The sequence below is a fragment of the Perca fluviatilis genome, chromosome 1 (assembly GCF_010015445.1).
Source record: "Perca fluviatilis chromosome 1, GENO_Pfluv_1.0, whole genome shotgun sequence".
NCBI lineage: Eukaryota > Metazoa > Chordata > Actinopteri > Perciformes > Percidae > Perca > Perca fluviatilis.
Window position 1 is genome coordinate 7,467,501 of NC_053112.1, and position 22,142 is coordinate 7,489,642.

General features: G+C 42.5%; 1 protein-coding gene across 1 annotated transcript in view; it reads right to left on the minus strand.

Annotated features, from left to right (window-relative positions):
• usp34 (ubiquitin specific peptidase 34) overlaps nt 1–22,142 on the minus strand; it is a 110,546-nt gene that overhangs the window by 26,431 nt on the left and 61,973 nt on the right. The window contains exons 33-52 of the mRNA XM_039810750.1: nt 20,379–20,579; nt 20,200–20,282; nt 19,651–19,691; nt 17,621–17,736; nt 16,805–17,014; nt 14,336–14,440; nt 12,615–12,670; nt 10,389–10,693; nt 8,220–8,383; nt 8,038–8,103; nt 7,314–7,460; nt 6,407–6,463; nt 5,549–5,626; nt 4,369–4,463; nt 2,876–3,048; nt 2,602–2,752; nt 754–832; nt 612–665; nt 406–501; nt 247–311 (exon numbers count right to left, since the gene is read on the minus strand). Of these exons, the coding sequence (XP_039666684.1) occupies nt 247–311; nt 406–501; nt 612–665; nt 754–832; nt 2,602–2,752; nt 2,876–3,048; nt 4,369–4,463; nt 5,549–5,626; nt 6,407–6,463; nt 7,314–7,460; nt 8,038–8,103; nt 8,220–8,383; nt 10,389–10,693; nt 12,615–12,670; nt 14,336–14,440; nt 16,805–17,014; nt 17,621–17,736; nt 19,651–19,691; nt 20,200–20,282; nt 20,379–20,579 (2,342 nt within the window). The remainder of the gene's footprint in view (nt 1–246; nt 312–405; nt 502–611; nt 666–753; nt 833–2,601; nt 2,753–2,875; nt 3,049–4,368; nt 4,464–5,548; nt 5,627–6,406; nt 6,464–7,313; nt 7,461–8,037; nt 8,104–8,219; nt 8,384–10,388; nt 10,694–12,614; nt 12,671–14,335; nt 14,441–16,804; nt 17,015–17,620; nt 17,737–19,650; nt 19,692–20,199; nt 20,283–20,378; nt 20,580–22,142) is intronic.

The following is a 22,142-nucleotide window of genomic DNA, read 5'->3' on the forward strand; positions in this document are numbered from 1 at the left end:
TTGGACTATGGTCATGTGATTTATAACCAGTCAAGCCTGGTTACACATCATTGTATTTTATTTGAACGTGTTGCGTGGTCTTCTCTCCAAGAGAGACGTGATACTCGCTGGTATGTCTTTATCTATAAGGCTCTTATTGGAAAGGTTGAAAAAAACAGTAGTTACCCTTTAAATGAAAGTAATAAGATGGGTGAGAAGTCATTAGTTCATCCTGTCTAAACATAAACGTTTTGGTTTGATACCTACCCAAAGTAGGTGTGTTCAAATATATTTTTATCCTGGAGGAACTGCATGTTGTCGTGCCAAATCCACTGAAAGAAACACAGACATGTTAAAGTAACATTTAAAACGTAAATATAAATGTACTTTACATAATTCAAACTTTAAAAAGTAGACCCGCGGTACCTCCAGCAGATCAGGAGAGACGTCAAAACTGAAGTCCTTCCCGTTCTCCTCCTCCAGCTCCACCCTCTTGTAGAAGAGCATGTAGGCACTGTGTGTCTGCAAGTTCAACCAACACTTCACCGTTACCTTCTGGTTCACACGCGTGGTGACGAAAAAAAACAGAATGAGATTAAAAATAATTTAAAAAAAAAATAAAACCTCTTTACCTTCTCAAAAGAGAAATCCATGAACTTGTCCGTGACCGAGTCGTAGGTTTTAGTCTGAAAGAAGAAACTAATGTCAGCGAAATCCAAAAGCGACAGAGAACATTTGTGTTTTTTGATTTTATCTTCTGACTGCAGCTCGTACCGTCATTTCTCCGCCGAAGCACTCGGAGGCCAGCTGGGCCGAGTCGAAGGGCTTCACCTCGGCATCGTTGAACAGGTACCTGCAAAGTCAAAGCAGCGCCGGCGTCATTATATTGAGGGGTCAGACTACAATAGAACGACATTTGGGTGGCAGTTCCCCTGAGGCATGAAAACACTAAAACATTAGACTTGGGGCTTTTTCCCCTTTATTTCAGAGTGACAGAGGATAGACAGGAAAGGTGGGAGAGAGATGGGGGAGGACACGCAGCAAAGGGCCGCAGGTCGGATTCGAACCCGCGCCGCTGCAAAGGACTCAGCCTGCATGGGGCGCACGCTCTTACCGGGTGAGCTAGAGGTCGCCCCAGATGTGTTTTCATGTCTGAGCAACTTGAGACTTAAAAAAAAACAAAAAACTGTGTGCAGTTAACTGATGTCTCGCTGAAAAAAAGTCCTTAAAACTAGAGCCCGGCCGATATATCAGCAGGCCGATATTAGGTACTTTCCAAACTATCGGTATCAACATTTATAATGTAAATAAATATTTATTTATCAGAATTATTTATAATGACAAATAAAGGATTCTGATAAATTAAATAAAAACCGACAAAACATCCTTCAACTATGTTCTGAGTCTTGGCGTTGCATAGTTAGTCCACCAGAGGGCGCTCTACAACCTTCCTCTTGGCAACACTTTTTTATTTTTTTTATTGTGTTTTTGTTCAAAGGACTTTAAGTTTCATATCTTAAGTTTGTATTTTTATACTTTTTATTTAACAGAACTTTAATATATTTTGATGTTCTGTTGTGAAAATAAAACAAAAAAGTTTATTTTTAAACCGCATTATCATATTATTTTAGTGAGGACTGATAAATAACTACAAATAACTAATGTTAGGGAAATCTGTTTGTTTTGTTACGCGTTTCTGGATTTTAAAAAAAATATCTATCAGCCGATATATCAGAATATCGGATTTTCAAACCCAATATTTGTATCGATATCGGCCTTAAAAATCCTTTATCGGCCGGGCTCTACTTAAAACTAATCATTACTTCCACTTTAATGTCTTAAACTAGCTTGTCGGGAAGGGGGCTAAATAACGCTCCAAAAGGTAGGCTAAATTTTGGCGAGGAAAAATCTGGCACGGCAGTTTATAAAAGCCTCAAGATATCTAAATAAAATTGGGTGCTACTGGCACCCACGAGTCTCGCCTTTAAGCTAACCCCCTTGCAGTTTTCTCATGCAGTACAAATATACAGTTATTTCCGCCTATTCTAAAATGGTGTATTTAAATATTTCTACATACTGAGGTCTCTAAACAGTCTTGGACTTGAATAAATTGGGGTCGGACTATAAAGTCCAGACTCTTGTGGATCCAATGAGCCCAATCTTATTCATGTGTGATGATGGTAGTCCCCAAAGTAGCCATTTCATTATAGTTTTTATATATATATATATATATATATATATATATATATATAGTATACCATTTTTTTTATTTTTTTTTAAACTTGACCGCACTGTATGAAATGACCTGTTGTTACCTCGATGATAATCACAGTCTCATGAAACATTACAACCACAAACTACAGACCCGGGGCATTCAGAGGATGTATCGCTTCCCTAGGTCTCCTGACAATAACAGGGGTTCTAAGCAGTTTCAAGAACAGTAGGGATCGACCGATTCTTGATTTTTTCGGCCAGGCCTAATAATTGGTCTATCCCTACAGAACAGAACTGTTGACCTGCTATCTCACCCTAAAGATGCCCTGTCACCCCTAAGAATAAATAAAAGGGGCTCTCCAGTAGGGAGGGATGGAGTGGAAGAGGTTAGCATGCTTCTGCGCTCACCACTTGTTGGTCTTGTAGGCGTGTGGGTTGACGATGTCTCTGATGAAGCTGTAGTAATGGCCGCCGTCTGCCGTGCCCGTGTGCACCGTGACGCCGATGAGGTCATACTCGTAGCTCTCCGTGACTTTTGCCTCGCCCTCTTCCCGAAAACCTGCAGCACAAACACACAGTATATATACACCACGTACGTTCTCTCATGACGTAAAACACTGAATTTCAGGGACTTGAAAGGAATTTGTCGTCGTTTGAAGTGTTTTGTGGTGTTTGGACGGACCCTCTTTGCGCTCCCCTTTGCCCATCAGGAAGTCCTCGGTGTAGGGCGTCATGTCGAGCCGCAGCGGGAAGGAGAAGTGGGTGTTCACCTTCTCCTTCATCATCGTCACCATGTTGAAGGTGTACCTCATGGTGTTGAAACTCAGGATCCGTGGCAGCTTTTTGAAACACGCCCTGTGGGAGGAGAGACAAAAGAGGGCGTTGAGATCAATTTAAAGGATTTAACTCGCGGATTTAAAATTGTGAAAACGCAGCGGCGCAATATTTCTAAAAGAGGTTTTTAAGCCCAGTTCAGACCCAAGATTCGCGACGAGACAAAACTCTTTTAGAACGTCGCGGGGAAAAGTTGCAGCGGTCTGAACCGGCCCGTCTCAGCTCGACTCAAGTCAGCTGATGGTGCGACTCAGCTGGTCGAGTCTCCAGAGGCTGGTTATAGGACGTAAGAAATGTCTCCTGTTCCAACAGCCAATAGAGACTCAGCTGGTCGAGTCTCCAGAGGCTGGTTATAGGACGTAAGAAATGTCTCCTGTTCCAACAGCCAATAGAGACTCAGCTGGTCGAGTCTCCAGAGGCTGGTTATAGGACGTAAGAAATGTCTCCTGTTCCAACAGCCAATAGAGACTCAGCTGGTCGAGTCTCCAGAGGCTGGTTATAGAACGTAAGAAATGTCTCCTGTTTCTACAGCCAGTAGAGAAGTCAGCTGGTCGAGTCTCCAGAGGCTGGTTATAGAACCTAAGAAATGTCTCCTGTTTCTACAGCCAATAGAGAAGTCAGCTGGTCGAGTCTCCAGAGGCTGGTTTTAGAAAGTAAGAAATGTCTCCTGTTCCAACAGCCAATAGAGACATCAGCTGGTCGAGTCTCCAGAGGCTGGTTATAGGACGTAAGAAATGTCTCCTGTTCCAACAGCCAATAGAGACATCAGCTGGTCGAGTCTCCAGAGGCTGGTTATAGAACGTAAGAGACGTCTGTTTCTACAGCCAATAGAAAAGTCAGCTGGTCGAGTCAGCTACAAACTATAAAAAATAAAATGATCCATAATCCCTTTCATTTTTAGGTAACAAACTGTCAACTGGTCGAAATGGCAGGGATTTGGACGTAGGCATTACGAGCGTCTGCGAGAACAAAGCGGTGAATCAGAGAAATAAAACATTTTCTCCGTTTCATCTCTACTAGAAATGCAGCTGTAGCAAGCATCTCACCACGACTACGCATTCATATTTATTTAGACGCAACAAATGATATATCCAGCTATACATTTTTTCTTTTTCTTTTACAAATAGCATAAAAGGTCAGATGTTAGATCAAAATTACTGAGAGTCGTTGCTAGTATGGAGATGATACACCGTCTTGTCACATTGGTGTAAGCTAGCAGGCTTCAGAACGCTGCCGACCAGGGCGTTGCAGGTAGTTGCAAGTTTAAACTCAGCTTGTTGCGAATCTTTGGTCTGAACTGGGCTTTAGAGGTTGTTTTTTTAACTAAATGGATCCACAGACCTTTTCTCTGCGCGGACCTTCTTGCCACACTGGGAGCAGGTGTACATGTTGTCGCCCTCCAGGGTGTCTTTGATCGTCACCTCATCCAGAGATTCCTGGATAAAGACAACGACAGCAGAAAGAGGTTCCCAGAATCAGTGTTATTCCTTCGTCTATCTGATGTTTCTGGATTAATATTCCCGCTGCATTCATGCGTATGTTGCATTTTCTTGCTGTAGATGTTTAAGGTTGTGCTCATTTTAACTCCTTTATACACTGTTGGGTAGTTTAATTGAAAGAAATGCATCATGGTCTATAAGATCAACATGTTTGTAGCGTTGTTGTCCTGTGAGACCTTGTCCCACGTATCTCTTTTGTTTTTAAAGATTATTTTTTGGGCTTTTCCGCCTTTAATTTTTGACAGGACAGCTAGGTGAGAAAGGGGAGAGAGAGGGGGGGAAGACATGCAGGAAATCGTCACAAGTCGGATTTGAATGCTGGACCTCTGCGTCGAGGCATAAACCTCTCAGTACATGTGCGCCTGCTCTACCCACTGAGCCAACCCGGGCCACAGAACCACGTAGCTCTAAAAACTTTTTAAACTTTTCATGGTGTCAGAAAAACAGCTCTGTTTTCAGCTTTGCGACGGTGCATTTTCCAGCTGATCCGAGAGGCTTTTTAACTTCAACATCAACAAATCTGGAGATACATGAAGGGGATGAAAAACTGCCTCAGTTTTGAAGCCCTGATCTGTGTATTTCCGTGACGCTGTCCCAGTGTCTCCAGCATCGATCCCACCAGAGGGACAATGTGTCACGGAAACAGGCTGGATTCTTCTGTAGCAATGCTCAAATTGAGTCAGATCATGGTCCCGGAGGACTTCTGACACAGAGTGTAGCTTGCAGACCAGTTTCCTACTTTCACAATCAAGTGAAAATCAGACTTTGTGGACGGGAACACGACTCCGAATTCATTATAATGCTGCTGTGTGTCAGGTGGGTGTGTAAATCTGTGTGTCATTTGAAAACTAAAGCAGTCAGACAAATGTAGTGGAGTATAAAGTACAATATTTACCTCTGAGATGTACTGGAGTAAACGTATGAACTAGCAAATAATGGAATTATTCTAAGTAGAATAACGCAAATGTGTACACAAGTACAGTACTTGAGTAAATGTAGTAACATGCGTTTTGTGTACTCACGTAGATGTTCTTCATGTCCGCCACTTGACATCTGACGGTGTAGAACTCCTCCGCAGTCTGACTGACGTGGTCACAGTCCTGCAGGACAGACAGGCACAAAGAGTCACTCAAACTGTTAAAATATGAGGTGCACTTCCTAACTCTTGAATTAAACTACCGTGACGTCACAGACTAAGGTACGTACAAGTTGGTTCATTTGTATAAAGTGAACATTGGCTTCTAGTTTCTTGTTTAACTTGTTTTTCTCAATATATTTAGACTGTTTCTTTAAATATTTTTTTTCCCCCTCAAAATATTTCACATTTTTGATTTTTTTCCTCAAAATATTTTGAATTCTTTCCTTCAAAATATTTCTAATTTTTTTCTCAAAATATTTCAAATTTTTTTCTCAAAATATTTCTAATTTTTTTTTGCTCAATATTTAGACTTTTTATCTCAATATATTCAGACTTTTTTCTTCAAATATTACAACTTTTGCCCCTAAAATATAGCATGAATTAAACAAATTTTGGAAAATGCTTTCTATAGTATACAATGCAATTTGATATTATTTATTATCAAGTTCTTAAAAAGACCAACCTTATATTCAACATAAGCGCACCGGCAATGTTCTTTATTATCAGTGATTAAAACATAATAAAATAAAGAGAATTATACTTTATTTAAAAACAATTATATGCATCAGAAATACTTTAAAGGGGAAATAAAGAAGAAAAAAAACAAACAAAGATAAAATCAAATCAAAGCTAAGTATATGTGCTTGGAGCTTTATCGTCCTCAGAATCTTTGAGATCAAAATTTTGGGGAAAATTTTCTATATTCCTTATTAAGAAATCAAATGTATGTCCTCAAACTCACCAGAGAGACCACATTGTTGGTGATGACGCCTCCAAACAAAGTCTTCACTGTGTTTTTCTGGGAGAAGAAATAAGACATTCATTAGAAACATTTTTATTCAACATTTCACTTGAATTATTATTTAGGCTGTTAAACATGTAAACATAAATCTACAATTTGTCCCATTTGTCAGTTTTTGTAACGTTCCTCATGTGTGTGCGTCTCATTTGAAAAACAGTTTTTACTCCTTAAATCTGAAGCATTTAAGTCCCTTAAGTAAAGGGATTTGGATGTTTTTATGACCAATCCCTTTCATTATTGGGTCACTCTGCAAACAGGAAATAAAGTACGAAGCGTTCACAAAGATTATGAAGAAAAGAAATTCAAATTGTCCAAAGTTTGACTTTTTAAATCTATGTAAAATGTTAAATGTTTAGTAATTAATTTTTTAGTTGTCTGGATGTGGTGACATGTGTTACATTTTTTTTAAATGATGCGTGTGTGTATGTGTGTGTGTGTGTGTGTTGTGTTATGTTTGTGTGTGTGTGGTAGTTTGTGTGTGTGTGTGTTTGTGTTGTGTGTGTGTGTGTGTGTGTGTGTATGTGTGATTTGTAGTGTCTGTGTGTGTGTGTTTTGTGTGTGTTGTGTGTGTGTGTGTGTGTGTTTGTGTGTGTGTGTTGAGTTTGTGTGTGGCAGGTATTGTGTGTGTGTGTATGGGTAGTGTGGGGGGTGTTGTGTGTGTGTTGTGTGTGTGTATGGTGTGTGGCAGGTGTGTGTGTTGTGTGTGTGTGTTGTGTATTTGTGTGGTGTGTGTGTGTGAGTCTGTTGTCTGTTTTGTGTGTGTGTGTGTGTGTGTGTGTCTGTGTGTGTGCGTGCATGTGTGTGTGTGTCTGTGTGTGTGTGTGTGTGTGTGTGTGTGTGTGTGTACCAGCTCCTGGGACATCTCCTCTATCTTGGTGATGAGGTCGGTGAAGAACTCCGTCATGTCCTTCTGCTCCCCGGTGTTGAGAGGCTGTTTGTCCATCGTGTACGTTTTACAGAACGGCCGCGGGTTGTACGCTTTCCTCTCGCTCTCCTGAACACCCAGAGGGGGAGGAAAAGGAAAGTTCAGATCATGTATCAGACAGTCAGAGTGTCTGCCACACACTACAAATATTTGTTTCTCACAACTACAAAAGCTACTAAACTTTAAATTATGAACTTTTTTTTAATTGAAAGCTGGGGTAGGCAGTTTATTATTGCGTCATTGTAGTTCAAGTGGTCTGAGAGAAAACTACACTTTTGCATCTTCTCTTGGCTCGGTTTTCAGGCTTTAAGGGAGACTTCAGCCAATCACAGGTCATTTCAGAAAGAGGGCGTTCCTATTGGCTGTTCTACAGATGCAAATGCACGTGCATGTCCCTTCAGATGGTGAAAGCCTCATTCAAAGGCAGAACATTCGTTGTTGCGTTAGCTACAACTGCAATGCAAGCCCAAAAAAAAGGAAGACTGAGTCATCAGGTTGGTCTTTCACAAATCTACAAAATGATGACATTAATACTTGCCTTTTTTTTTTTTTTTTTTACTTACTCGTGTTCTCTGTGGTGTTATCCTTAAATCTAAAGGAGAGGCGGATTAGGACGACAGTTAAGAGGTATAAATGTAAAACTCACCATGAGATACGTGAACATCTTCTGCAGTTCCAGCAGCGTGGTCTTGTGTTTGATATCCTCAGCGTACTACACGCACAAACGGACACAAACGGATACATCGTATGAAAATCTACACTCCGTTTAGAGTTTAAATGATGCTCTCCTGGGGGTGCTCCGCCCTCTTTTGTCTTGCAGGTACAGACCTTGGCAGTGAAGACCGCCTGGCGGGCCTCAGGGATCATGTAGAGCTGCTGGATGGTGGAGGCCAGGTAACAGGTGGCTCCCAGGTTAGTCAGGCCCACGAAGCGGCACTCGGCCCGGACGTCGTCGTGGGGCCAGTAGTCCCACTTGTACGGGGCGTGAGAGGCTGAGGGAGGAAGATCAGGAGGACGTTTTTAATGTTGTCTGTAGGCCGCGGCTTTTTCTGGTATTTTCAGAAAAACAATGTCCCTGTAAAACCCATCGATAATCCTGACATGAACGTGAAGTAGCTTGTTTGCACGGATCACGGATGTATAATAAAGCCTGGACAACTCGTTCGAGGCATAGGCCGGTTGGTTCCTATGTTGCGCACAAAGCCATCACGGAGCCAAAAATTCCCCGGATGATCGGCGCTGCTTCTGCATTGTGCGGCCCATAGAGCAGGCGCACTAGAGGCCTCTCCCGGCTGAGATGGCTACTTATGGTTTAGCGCTCCGGCTAACTTCAATGGGGATTTAATCATTTAAACGTGCGGCTCTTCTAGACTTTCCAAATGTTTTTTTATTGGTGTTTTTGGCAAATTGTGCAGAGTTCAAGATTGTGATTGTACAAGCATGTTCAGCATTTCCTTATAGAAAACAAAGGACAAGGGGTACGTGTATACCCGCACCTTGGCATAAAGGCTTTGGGTAAACAGCAGGGCAGTGGTTGCACACAAGGCACTTAAGCATTAAGTTTGGACCTATATATCGAAACGGGTCATTTCGCAGGGGTTGTGATGCTCAAAAAGAATGTATCCACTGATTACAGACGTCTCGTTCGCCATTTAAGTGAATAGGGAAAAGTCTTTTTAGACCCGAGGGCATCACGTGATAGACAGGGGAGATGTAATTTCACCGTTTGGCAGAGATATAGCACCAACTCTGCAGCTCTAATGAGACGACTTTTAGCTCATTGATGTAGTTTTGAAGCATGTTTATCGTGCATTTCATTGATTCTGTCCCAGTGTCTCCAGCATTATTCCCACCAGAGGGACAATGTCTTTTCGGAAACAGACCGGTGTCTCTGTAGCAACGCTCAAATTGAGTCAGATCATGGTCCCGGAGGACTTCTGACACAGAGTGTAGCTTGCAGACCAGTTTCCTACTTTCACAGTCAAGTGACCAATCGGACTCTGTGGACGGGAACACGACCGTAGCTTTGTGTCAGGTGGGTGTGTACGTTGTAAATGTTTGCTAACAAGTTACCCACAACAACGTTATGAGCTGGAGTTATGGTGTTGTGATATTCCAAAATATCTGCATTAATTATCGGTAATATCAATCAGTATTTGGGTTTCTGAATGCATCGTTGAATGTTGAATATATGCCGTGAATGCGTGACCGACACTATGGTCTATTGTGTGATAAAATAACACATTTACTGCATATTCTTTCCCCAAACTCTTCTTCAGTACAGATTAAGGAAATCCAAATGCTCCGAGTGGAGTTTGTTGAGAAAAAAATTTATAAAACTTTTATTAAATACTTTGGCTAGAAAACAGCCGGCAGTGGAGGAACTTTAGAGAGGCCATGACAGTTCTTCCATAAAACTTGTTAATAATTTCCCTGTCTGTTAGGGGCTGAAACCAACTTATTTTCTCGATTAATGGATTAGTTGTTTGGCCTATAAAATGTCAGAAAAATATAAAAAATGTGGATGAGTGTAAGCCCAAGACAACATCCTCAAATGTCTTAGTTTGTCCAATACTCAAAGATATTCAGTTTACTGTCCCAGAGGAGAGAAGACACTAGAACAATATTCACATTTAACAAGCTGACAAAGAATTTTTTACCTTTTTTCCCCATAAAATAATGACTCAGTCCGATTGATCGATTATCAAAATAGCTGATGAGTAATGTAATAGTTGACGACTAGTCGACTGGTCTTTGCAGCTCTACTCAGTCAATTAAAAACTATCAAAAAACAAAAAAAAAAGTATTTTTAAATGGCCAAGGTTAGGCAATCTTTCCAACCTAAAAGATGTTCATTTCTGAAAGTTGGAAACCTGGTTTATTGGTGGTTGCGTGCGGCTAGCTGTCAGTTTTCTTGGCACAAGTAGAAAGGTCTGCTCTACAAATGTAGTCAACAAATCAAAAAAAAAAAAAAAGTGACGTGGCCGTGGTGCTCACCTTGCATGTGCTGCGACATGACCCAGTTGTGGAGCAGCCGGTAGTTCTCCACGGAGCCCTTCACCGTCTCCACCAGCAGGTCGTAGGCGGCGGCGCGGGCCGCGTGCGACTTGCATTTGGGCTGGGCGCGGTCGGCCAGGCTGGGCAGGAGGAAGAGCAGGTTGTGGACGTCGCGCAGGAACTCCTGGCCCTCGCGGGAGAACTTGAAGGGAGGCTTGTGCTTGAGGACGCTGGTGGCGAGACGCAGGAGGCCCGTCAGCCCGTCGTCCTCGATCGCGCCGTCCTGCTGGTCAAGGATCTCCCGGCTGGGGGGGGGGGGGTGTCAATGTTACACTTCCACACTCAACGACACGCTCTACACTTCACCGCAAGTCTCAATGGCTGATTTATGCTTCTGCGGAGGCTCCACGCACAGCGTTCGTGGTGGTGATGGCGCAGTGGATATGACCAAAGTCCTTTTAGGCAAGTCATGCCACTCGGCCGCCATCTTGGCAACGCCTCCGGGCAGCTATTTCGGACTAACAAGACCAGGCTCCTATCTAAATGAATGGGCAGAGAGTCAGAACTGCACTTTCACTGGTCATCGGGACATATAAAACGACATGTACTAGTAGAGTAAGCAGTAGATAGATAAAAAAATCGCTGAAAAAGTTTGATGACTTTGCCCCAAAATAAGGTTTAAAACGCCTTTTTCCCCAACAGGTTATACTGTTACTACGCATGCGCAAGGGTTCACGACACCAACTTCATTTAGACGATAGGCTTAAATGTTTCCACGGCTTGACTGTTAAAAAGCAGATGATTGGCTTTCCAGCGGGAGGGGCGGGACATGTGCATACAACCGCCATCTTTGACGTTACGGTTTTTCCTTATATAGTTGTATTGAGGATTGAGGAAGTGGCATGTCTCTTCTAAATAGTCTCTGATATGACACATGCCTTTGGTGTGGGAGACCCGGGTTCGATTCCCACTGCGATACATCAACCATTGTGTCCCTGAGCAAGACACTTAACCCCTAGTTGCTCCAGAGGCGTGCGACCTCTGATATATAGCAACTGTAAGTCACTTTGGATAAAAGCGTCAGCTAAATAACAAGTAATGTGATGTAAAGTGGCCTGAAATGTCTCCGTGTGCGTTGATCTCTTTAAGAGAACGGCAGGGCCGGCAGTGTGTCCCCTGTTCTTTCTGACCACGGTGGGAGATCTGGAGCAGGAGAAGTTAACCCTCTCCTTGATTTCATGTTGTTTATGGAGAAGGAGAACCCGGAAATGAGTCGGGGGGGGGAATTGCAACGCTACCGAGCCACGGCAGAGTGGCGTGCGTCGCCGCAACGTGCATTTACATTTTTTATTAGATGCACGTCAGGCTACGGCGTAGGGTCCGTGTCTTCGCGTACCTGCGTACCTTAGCCATGGCGTTGATGTAACGCAGAAGCATAAATCGGCCTTTATGTGTATGTGTTCGTTTATAAGAAGGAAACTCCACAGGGAGCCTTTATTCAGAGTGTGTCCCAGTGTCTCCAGCATCGATCCCACCAGAGGGACAATGTCTCACGGAAACAGGCTGGATTCTTCTGTAGCAACGCTCAAATTGAGTCAGATCATGGTCTCGGAGGACTTCTGACACAGAGTGTAGCTTGCAGTTTCCTGGGAACCTTCTTCTATGACTATTAGATAGAGTAGGGCTGGGCAATATATCAAGATAAAATCAATATCGTGATAGGAGACTAGATATCATCTTAGATTCTGGTATCGTAATAAGACACAAGTGTCTTTTCCTTGTTTTACAGGCAGCATAATGGTAAAGTGATGTCATTTTCTTAACTTATCGCAGTTCTATTATTTGCTTTTACCCACAGTCATTATACCCTCATTACTGATAATTATTTATCGCAAAGCTCATCGTGTATATATTTTGTGAAAGCAACAATTTTCAACCGTACAATATCGCCGCAATATCGCAATTGAGGTATTTGGTCACAAATATCGTGATAACTGATTTTCTCAATCGTGCCCAGCCCCAAGATAGGGTGATAGAAAGTTCTACTAAATCATGACGCAACCCTTAAATCAATGCAAAAGATGGGTTATCCCTCAAGTTTTATGAACCGTTTCTGGACATGTTTAAAATGCCACCAATATAAAACACAAATACAAAATCTGCAGGCTCAATACAGCCAACTATCAGCCCAGTGACAAGTCGCTGGATAGAAAATGAGCGTCTGACCTCCTGATGCAGTCGGCGAGGTGTCGGGCCAGAGCGTCCAGGTCCAGCAGGGTGGTCTGCATCGCGCCGGCCAGCGACAGAGAGGGAGAGACCTTCTGTGAGTTCAAACAGACCCAATACTAGCAACAGCTCAATGAAAAGAACATCGCAACAATACTACAGAATGCTCAAGGAAATGTAGGGATAGACCGATTATTGGCCCTGGCTGATTATCGGGCCGTTTTTTTGGCAGTTTGCAGATTATCTGCATCTGTGTTTTATCTGCTAATATTTAACGAATTGTGTTCTACTTTGGCTCGGCTCCAGCTCTGCGTCTGTCCCTCTGCTCCGGTTTCTCTCACCACTGAGTCTGACTTCATGTCCCGCCCACAACACCATCTCTGTCTCTTACTGCAGGGGGGTCAAACTCAATTTCACTAAGCAGTCCTTCCAGAAAAATGGGAGTTTTTTTGTGATTGTTGCGGGCAAAAATCCTTGATTATGCAGCACGTTTTCTTTAAAAAAATGCGATGAAATATGCGGGATATTTATGCAGTTTTATGCGATGAAATTGCGGGAACTTGCAAAAATTGCGGGAACTTGCAAAAACTGCAAATAAGCAAAAAAATTTCAACTTTCTGCTAAGATATATTATATGACTTTGTTGCAACGAAAATGTGCGGATTATGAAATCATGCAAGCCCCGCATATTTTGCGCGGAAATCAGCAATTTATGCGGCGAAAGTGGGGCGTATTTGAAAAAAATGTGGCCCCCGCATGAATATGTGGACTTTGGCTGATTATGCGTTGAATTATGCGATCGCATAATCGCGTTTTTCTGGAGGGACTGACTAAGGTCCACACTGAAAAAATGAGAATCACATCAAGGGCCAGACATGTATAGTTTACTAAGATGCTTTTATTTTATCGAAAAAGTTAAATATTTTTGACTGTATTATTGCATGTGTGGTCTACATAAAAGTGCTAAAAAAAGTCAGCAAGAAAGTTCTTTAGGCCTCATAGAATTTAGCAAATCAAGCAAAACAATGCCTTCTGATTACATTTTTTAAAGCAGGCTACCACACAGTCGACAACTTGTTTCACAGGCCTGAGTGTGGTCGTGTGGGAATTTCTGAGTCGGCCAAATTCTGCTTTGAGTGTCGCGTAACTGCAGTTTGAAAACTGTCTTTTTGGTTTGGCGCGCAACTGGGCACGCCAAAATATATTGTGAACCTACTTTGATTTGCGGGCCTGATAAAAAATCAAAACTTTGCGAGAGGCCCGATTTGGCCCGCGGCAGAGTTTGACACGTGTGTCTTAAAGGGCATTATAGTCCAAGTTTCTAATTCGTTAAATAACTGCTTAAAGCATTTAAACAAAGTTTTGTGTTAGAGTTGTATGTACATACAACTTACTGGCAATTTAGTAATCAATAATAAGCAATCAAAAGTTAACTGTGATAGTAGATATCATGACAGAGCGGTGTGGTGCGTGGGTCTTATATGTAGATTTTAGCCCCTAATGTAAGCTGCATAATCCATTGCTCTTTCTATGACTATACCAATGGTTACAATTAACATTCCAAAATGTTTCATGTTCACTGTAAATGAATATCAGTTCCAAATATCGGTTTCATTAACTGCTAATAATTGGTTATCGGCCTTGAAAAACCAGTGTCGGTCGATCCCTAGTCAGATGTCAACGGACTACAGATGGATAGGATCATCAGCACGGTTGCCCACCTGGCTGGCGTCTTTAACGTGAATGTTGTCGATGAGTTTACAGAGCAGCCAGAAGTACTCCTTACAGCCCGTCCGCAACAGAGGCTCCTCTTCATAGTCCTCCACCTGCAGAATACACCACACCACCAAAAACCCTGTTATTAACAGCAAATACCACACCGAGTTAAACCATCAACATCACGCACTGAGAGCTTGGCTCTCTGCGGGCAGCTTCTGCAGCTAAACACCAGTCACCTGCAGCAGGACTGTCGGCCCTGATGGGACTTTAAGAACACCTGTGGAGTTTTTGACCTAAGGCAGTTCATTTAGGAGCACAACTACATTACTGTCCACCAGTCTGCCACAATACTGTATTTTATATTATAGTTTTCTCCTCATAAGGCTGCAACGGATTATTTTCATTGTCGGTTTAATTGGTCGATTATTTTCTGGATGAATGGATTAGTTGTTTGGGTTACACTTTACTTGAAGGTATCGACGCAAGAGTGACATGACACGGTCATGAACGTGTCATGAACATTATAAACAAGTCATCAACGTTTATGACATTAAGCGTCATTCGGTTTTTTGTCATGACAAGTTAGGGTTCCTGTGTCACGACAGTGTCATGTCACTCTTATGTAGATACCTTCAAGTAAAGTGTTACCGTTCGTTTGTCTATAAAATGTCAGAAAATGGTGAAAAATGTGGATCAGTGTTTCCCAAAAAGCCCCAAGACGACGTCCAGAAATGTCTTGTTCTGTCCCAAACTCAAAGTTATTCAGTTCACTGTCCCAGAGGAGAGAAGACACTAGAACAATATTCACATTTAACAAGCTGGAATAAGAGAAGTTTTACTCTATTTTTTATTTAAAAAAATAACAAAAACTGATTAATTAATTAAAATAGCTGGCGAATCATTTAATAGAGGACAACTAATCAATTAGTCTCTGCAGCTGTGATTCCTATATCTTAGGATTCTTAGACTGCCAATCGTTTCACACTATTTCACTGATCTACAGGTGGCAGCAAAGCTTAGGGCAATAAACGCGCCAACACACAGGGAAGGAGACGATGCAAACAATACAGCATTTAAAATGTAAAAAAAAGAAAAGAAATAAAAATCAGCTTTCAAGTGTTTTATGAGGAAGGACCTGCTCTCAACACGTTTGTTTGACCATAAGGAAACACACAACGAGTTTTGTCGGGTAACATTGAATGTAACCATAACTTTATGTGTGTTTATGAGATCTTCAACAGGGCGTCCCTCAGAGTTATTGCAGGGTCTTTTTCTTTTTTTCTTCAAAAATTAAAATGTCTTAACATGAATCCAACATATTAGTAGCAAATGTAAATCAGTGGGAAAAACAGTGATGATAGGCAAACTGGCCTATACACATGTCACTTAGTTAGCCCTCCACAGAGACCGTTCCTCCTAAGGATTCACATGTATGTTTTTACAAACATGATTTATGAAATCATGCCAACAACAATTATTTTAATAGCTTAGTATTCTATGCATTAAAAATGTATGTATAAAGGTTTTAGGCTGCCCTACACGTTCTTGCAGGGTATGTGCACATTTTTTTAACAGCAAATGTAATGACTTTTAAGACCTTTTTTAAGTCCTAAAATGTAAAACTTTACCACGACAAAAAAAAGAAATAAAAAGAAATAAATAAATAAAAGGAAAATGTTGTGGCGAAGCTTAGCGCGGCACAGCTCACCAGAGCCACACTCAAGACAGGTCACAGGGACACGACAACTTTCATACCAAGTGCTGATTCGCCTTACAACCCTGGTTGGCTGTGTATGTATAAACTATCAGCCTTTAAGGTACTTCAGGTAATTTCTCAATTCTGGCCCCAGAAGGACAGCCCCAGGACATTACAAAAGCCCACAAATACACAAAAAGTTCAAGTATTCATCATGCTTTCTCTAAATTATGGACGGATAACGAGTCGGACTCGGTCCCACGTGAAATTTAAGACCTCCTTATCGTAAATTCCAGATTTCAAGACATTTTCAGACCTTAAAAATCAAATATTTTTTATTTAAGATGTTTCAAGACTTTTTAAGGAACCACGGGGACCCTGTCTTGTAGGCCCAGTTTAATAGGCAACTGAATTTTATACAATATATGTAGTAGAGGGTCCCTTCTCTGTGTCTCTTTCAGTTAAGGGGTCCTTGGCTTAAAAAACGTTGAAGACCCCTGGTTTATAAGAAAGAAACTCCACAGGGCGTCTTTATTCAGAGTGTGTCCCAGTGTCTCCGGCATTGATCCCACCAGAGGGACAATGTCTCATAGAAACCAAACTGGCGTCTCTGTAGCAACGCTCAAATTGAGTCAGATCATGGTCCCGGAGGACTTCTGACACAGAGTGTAGCTTGCAGATGAGTTTCGTGTGAACTCATTGGGTGTGTGTGTGTTAGCTCGAGTGTTTCTGAGTGCATGCGTGTGTGTGTGTGTGTGTGTGTGTGTACACCCACCCTGAGTGGTTTGAGCGCCTGGGCGTCCGGCAGGAACTTGAGGAGCGTGGAGGCGGCGAGCAGCAGGAAGGATCGGTTGATGGACTCTCCGCCCTCCAAACCCGAGAGAGAGAGCTTGTAGAGGCCGTTGCACGCCTCGTGTCTCACGGCCGGCTGAAAATGGCAACAGCAACACGGCAACGAGCGGGGAAACAAACATTCAGTGAACTTCTACAGTTGATTTCTTAATTCTAAACCACAGCTCGGAAGTCCACCTGCTGCATGCTGTTGCTTCAGTGTGTGTAACTTCAGTCTGCCTTTGCTCTTCTGTGGCGTTCATACCGGTTCAGATCACATGAAAGTTAAGCTAAATATGAACACACACTCCACTTTGCACATTTAAAGCATCCCAATCCTGCCATATGGAGCACTTGAGCATCAAATCAGGCGCTCCCTAGTCATAAATAAAATGTCCGATTTAAAGGAAGCGTTTGACATTTTGCTTATTTGCTTTCTTGCGATACCAGCCACGACAAAATCAATACCACATGGAAGAGACAGATATGAGATGTGTCTGATCTGTGTGAAACTGAGGCCAGCAGCCGCTTAGCTAAGCCGTTTACAGTCCAAAGGTACGAAAATCCACCTTTCAGCACCTCTGAAGCTCCTTAATGGACACGTTGCATCTAATTCCTTTAAAAAGGTCCCATATTATGCTCATTTTACAGTTCATACTGTACATGTATTTTGGGTTTCCACTAGAACATATTTACATGCTTTAATGTTCAAAAAACACATTCATTTTCTCATGCTGTGTCTGAATAAACCTGTATTCACCCTCCGTTTGAAATGCTCCATTTTAGCACCTGTCGGCTTTAAGACCCACTTCCTGATAAAGCCTAGTCTGCTCTGATTGGTCAGAGTTTCCGGGTCTTCAGCATCCGCGCTCCCAGCTGTTTGCAGCCGGGGAATGAGTGTAGCGGTCACTTTCTACCTATATATAGCGTAGGCGTGGTACCACAACGTTACAGAAGTCGCGACGGCTCGTATAAAGGCATGGTAAAAACGGGCGGTGTGCATTTCTCTGTGAATTGAGTGTTTGGATACTTTTTATAGTATTTATATAGCACCTCGACCCACTTTATAGCCTGGGAAAACCCTGACGAACTTCCCGCAAATTTGAGATTTGCTCTGCCAGTCCGTCTGGCCGAGAGCCCATTCAAGCCCATTTCCAATTTTTCCAAATCGAGGCACCAATCACAACCGTTGAGGAGGGCTTTACACCAATCACAACCGTTGAGGAGGGCTCTACACCAATCACAACCGTTGAGGAGGGCTCTACACCAATCACAACCGTTGAGGACGGCTCTACACCAATCACAACCGTTGAGGACGGCTCTACACCAATCACAACCGTTGAGGACGGCTCTACACCAATCACAACCGTTGAGGATGGCTCTACACCAATCACAACCGTTGAGGAGGGCTCTACACCAATCACAACCGTTGAGGAGGGCTTTACACCAATCACAACTGTTGAGGAGGGCTTTACACCAATCACAACCGTTGAGGAGGGCTTTACACCAATCACAACCGTTGAGGAGGGCTCTACACCAATCACAACCGTTGGGCGGGTCTAAACAATCACAACCGTTGAGGGGGGCTCTACACCAATCACAACTCACTATTGAGGTGGGCTCTACACCAATCACAACTGTTGAGGAGGGCTCTACACCAATCACAACTGTTGAGGAGGGCTCTACACCAATCACAACTGTTGAGGAGGGCTCTACACCAATCACAACCGTTGAGGAGGGCTCTACACCAATCACAACCGTTGAGGAGGGCTCTACACCAATCACAACCGTTGAGGCGGGCTTTACACCAATCACAACCGTTGAGTGGGCTCTACACCAATCACAACCGTTGAGGAGGGCCTTTACACGATGACGATAAGCGAGCGAGCGGGCGAAACAGCTTTTGTTTACATTCAACATGGCGGCCACGAGCGCAGCAACCCGCCCTGCTTTCGTCACCGGATCGTTGCTCTGATTGGTTGAAGGACTATCCAAATGCGTCCAGAGGCATTTGAGCGGCGTCCATTGGTGACGTTCCTTTGGAAATGGGCTGTGAATGAAGCTTGCCCAGACCCACTCTCAGTTACAGCTGAGAAGGCTCTGGTGTCAACCAGGCTACCCACTTTATAATTTAAAAAAAATACACTGAAGGGCGCCTGGGTAGCTCCCCTGGTAGAGAAGGCGCCCATATACAGATCTTTACTCCTCGGCCTTGCTATGTATGGTTTGTATCACTCCACCATTGTCATACCCTCCTCTCTTATGTTCAAACTGTGTCCCTTATTAAAATCTCCATCTATCGTATGTCAAAAGCTGGAACTTTGCTGTTGTTCCAGGTATTGTATGTAAAAAAGTGAGATATAGTGTGTGAAGTATGGTATAATGTTTATGTTAATAAATGGTTTGCGAAGTTGATAAATGGGAAGTGGTATCTGGTATATTTGTAGATAATAGAATGGTGTCAAGTGTAGACTGTAGATACACCTAATTATGGAGTGACCGTGATAGCGTTGTTGTGGGGGCGGTGGTATTAATAGTCAAGTGTAAGAGGGTATGGTATGTGTAAATGTGTAAAGGTAGAGATGTCATGTGAAAAAGTATGGTATTGTATGTCAATGATTAAGTATGTTGTATGTTATTTGTTCATTTTGAATTATTTTGGGGTGAGAGACGTCGATGTCTCTTTATCCTTTCTGCATGCTTTAGTTTAAATTCTTCCTTTCATAATGTTCTAGTGCGTAAATATTAACCATAAATGTTCGTGGAAATCACTCTTTTATAAATTCTTACCTTCATGACGGGACCGGTGGTCCGACTGTGCCTTTAGAACTCTGTTACACAAAAAAGACAACATGTGAATTATCCTTAAAGGTGCTCTTAGCGATTTCACACGTATTTTAGGCCACAACGTTTTTTTGTCACATACAGCAAACGTCTCCTCACTATCTGCTAGCTGCCTGTCTCCTGAACACACTGTAAAAAACATCTCCTCAATATCTACTAGCTGCCTGTCCCCTGAACACACTGTAAAAAACATCTCCTCACTATCTGCTAGCTGTCTCTGGAGACAGCCCAGGCTCCACGAACGCCAACAAAAACAAACCGTGCCAACCTGCACCACCAAACATAACATTCTTCCAGCCAATAACCGACAAGAAGGATTTAGGGGTGGAGGTTGGGGGGCTAGTGCACGGAAGGGAGGGGGAGGAGGAGGAGGAGGGAGGGGCGAGCTAGCCTCCATTTAGTCAACAAGAAGTGAACGTGACCCAACATCGCTTAGAGCACCTTAAATACATCTAGTATTTAAATACCACCAGATAGAATATTTGTGGTACTCACCTGTGCGCGAGGTTGTCGTAGGTGTAGGCCACGTTGATCAAACGCTGGATGAGGTTGGTACCCTGAACGAGGCTGAGGAACACCTGCAGACCGACAGACAGATCAGCTGACAGTCGAATCCCACAACGATATATACGAAATATAAAAAAAAAAAAAGCTCCAGCTGGTGGAACATTTACCTCAGTCAGCCGAGGGATGTGCAGGCCTTTCCCGTGCTCCACCGTGGACTTGCGGGATTTGCCCGGCCACGCCCGCTTGCGCTGGCTGTCGGCGAGGCCGGACCAGGAGAAGACGTCGTGGTAGGCCAGGTCCAGGTCCGCGGGGTCCACCGCAAACTGGCAGATCAACTTCAGCAGGCAGGCCAGGCAGTCCAGCAGCCACTGCAGAGGGGGAGACGAATAGAAAACTAAATGAAAAACCACACACACACACACACACACACACACACACACACACACACACACACACACACACACACACACACACACACACACACACACACACACACACACACACACACACACACACACACACACACACACAGCTGTGCTGCATTGCACATGTAACATGCAGTGGTGGAATGTTTCTCAAGTATTGTATACAAGTACAAATGAACGGTACTTGTACTTTATTTGAGTCTTTTCATTTCATGCCACTTTCTACTCCGCTACATTTCAGAGAAATATTGGACTTTTTACATTCACCATTTTACAGCTTTAGTTACTAGTTACTTTAATTACTCCGCTACATTCATCTGTTACTGGTCTTTAGTTACTAGTTACTTTAGTTACTCCGCTACATTCATCTGTTCCAGCTTTAGTTACTAGTTACTTTAGTTACTCCGCTACATTCATCTGTTCGCTTTAGTTACTAGTTACTTTAGTTACTCCTCTACATTCATCTGTTACAGCTTTAGTTACTGTTACTTTAGTTACTCACTTTTTCACTTTCTAGTTACTTATTATCTTACATTTTACATATACTCGCTACATTCATCTGTTCCAGCTTTGGTTACTAGTTACTTTAGTTACTCCCTACATTCACCTGTTACAGCTTTAGTTACTAGTTACTTTAGTTACTCGTACATTCATCTGTTCCAGCTTTGTTACTAGTTACTTTAGTTACTCCACTACATTCACCTGTTACAGCTTTAGTTACTAGTTACTTTAGTTACTCCACTACATTCACTGTTACAGCATTAGTTACTAGTTACTTTAGTTACTCCACTACATTCACCTGTTACAGCTTTAGTTACTAGTTACTTTAGTTACTCCACTACATTCACCTGATCCAGCTTGAGTTACTAGTTACTTTAGTACTCTACATTCACCTGTTCCAGCTTTAGTTACTAGTTACTTTAGTTACTCCACTACATTCACCTGTTACAGCTTTAGTTACTAGTTACTTGTTACTCCACTACATTCACCTGTTACAGCTTTGGTTACTAGTTACTTTAGTTACTCCACTACATTCACCTGTTACAGCATTAGTTACTAGTTACTTTAGTTACTCCGCTACATTCACCTGTTCCAGCTTTAGTTACTAGTTACTTTGTTCCCACTACATTCACCTATCCAGCGTACTATTTATTACATTCACCTGTCGTTCTATTTAGTTACTCCACTACATTCATCTGTTCCAGCTTTAGTTACTAGTTACTTTAGTTACTCCACTACATTCATCTGTTACAGCTTTAGTTACTAGTTACTTTAATTACTCCGCTACATTCACCTGTTACAGCTTTAGTTACTAGTTACTTTAGTTACTCCACTACATTCATCTGTTACAGCTTTAGTTACTAGTTACTTTAGTTACTCCACTACATTCACCTGTTACAGCTTTAGTTACTAGTTACTTTAGTTACTCCACTACATTCACCTGTTACAGCTTTAGTTACTAGTTACTTTAGTTACTCCACTACATTCATCTGTTACAGCTTTAGT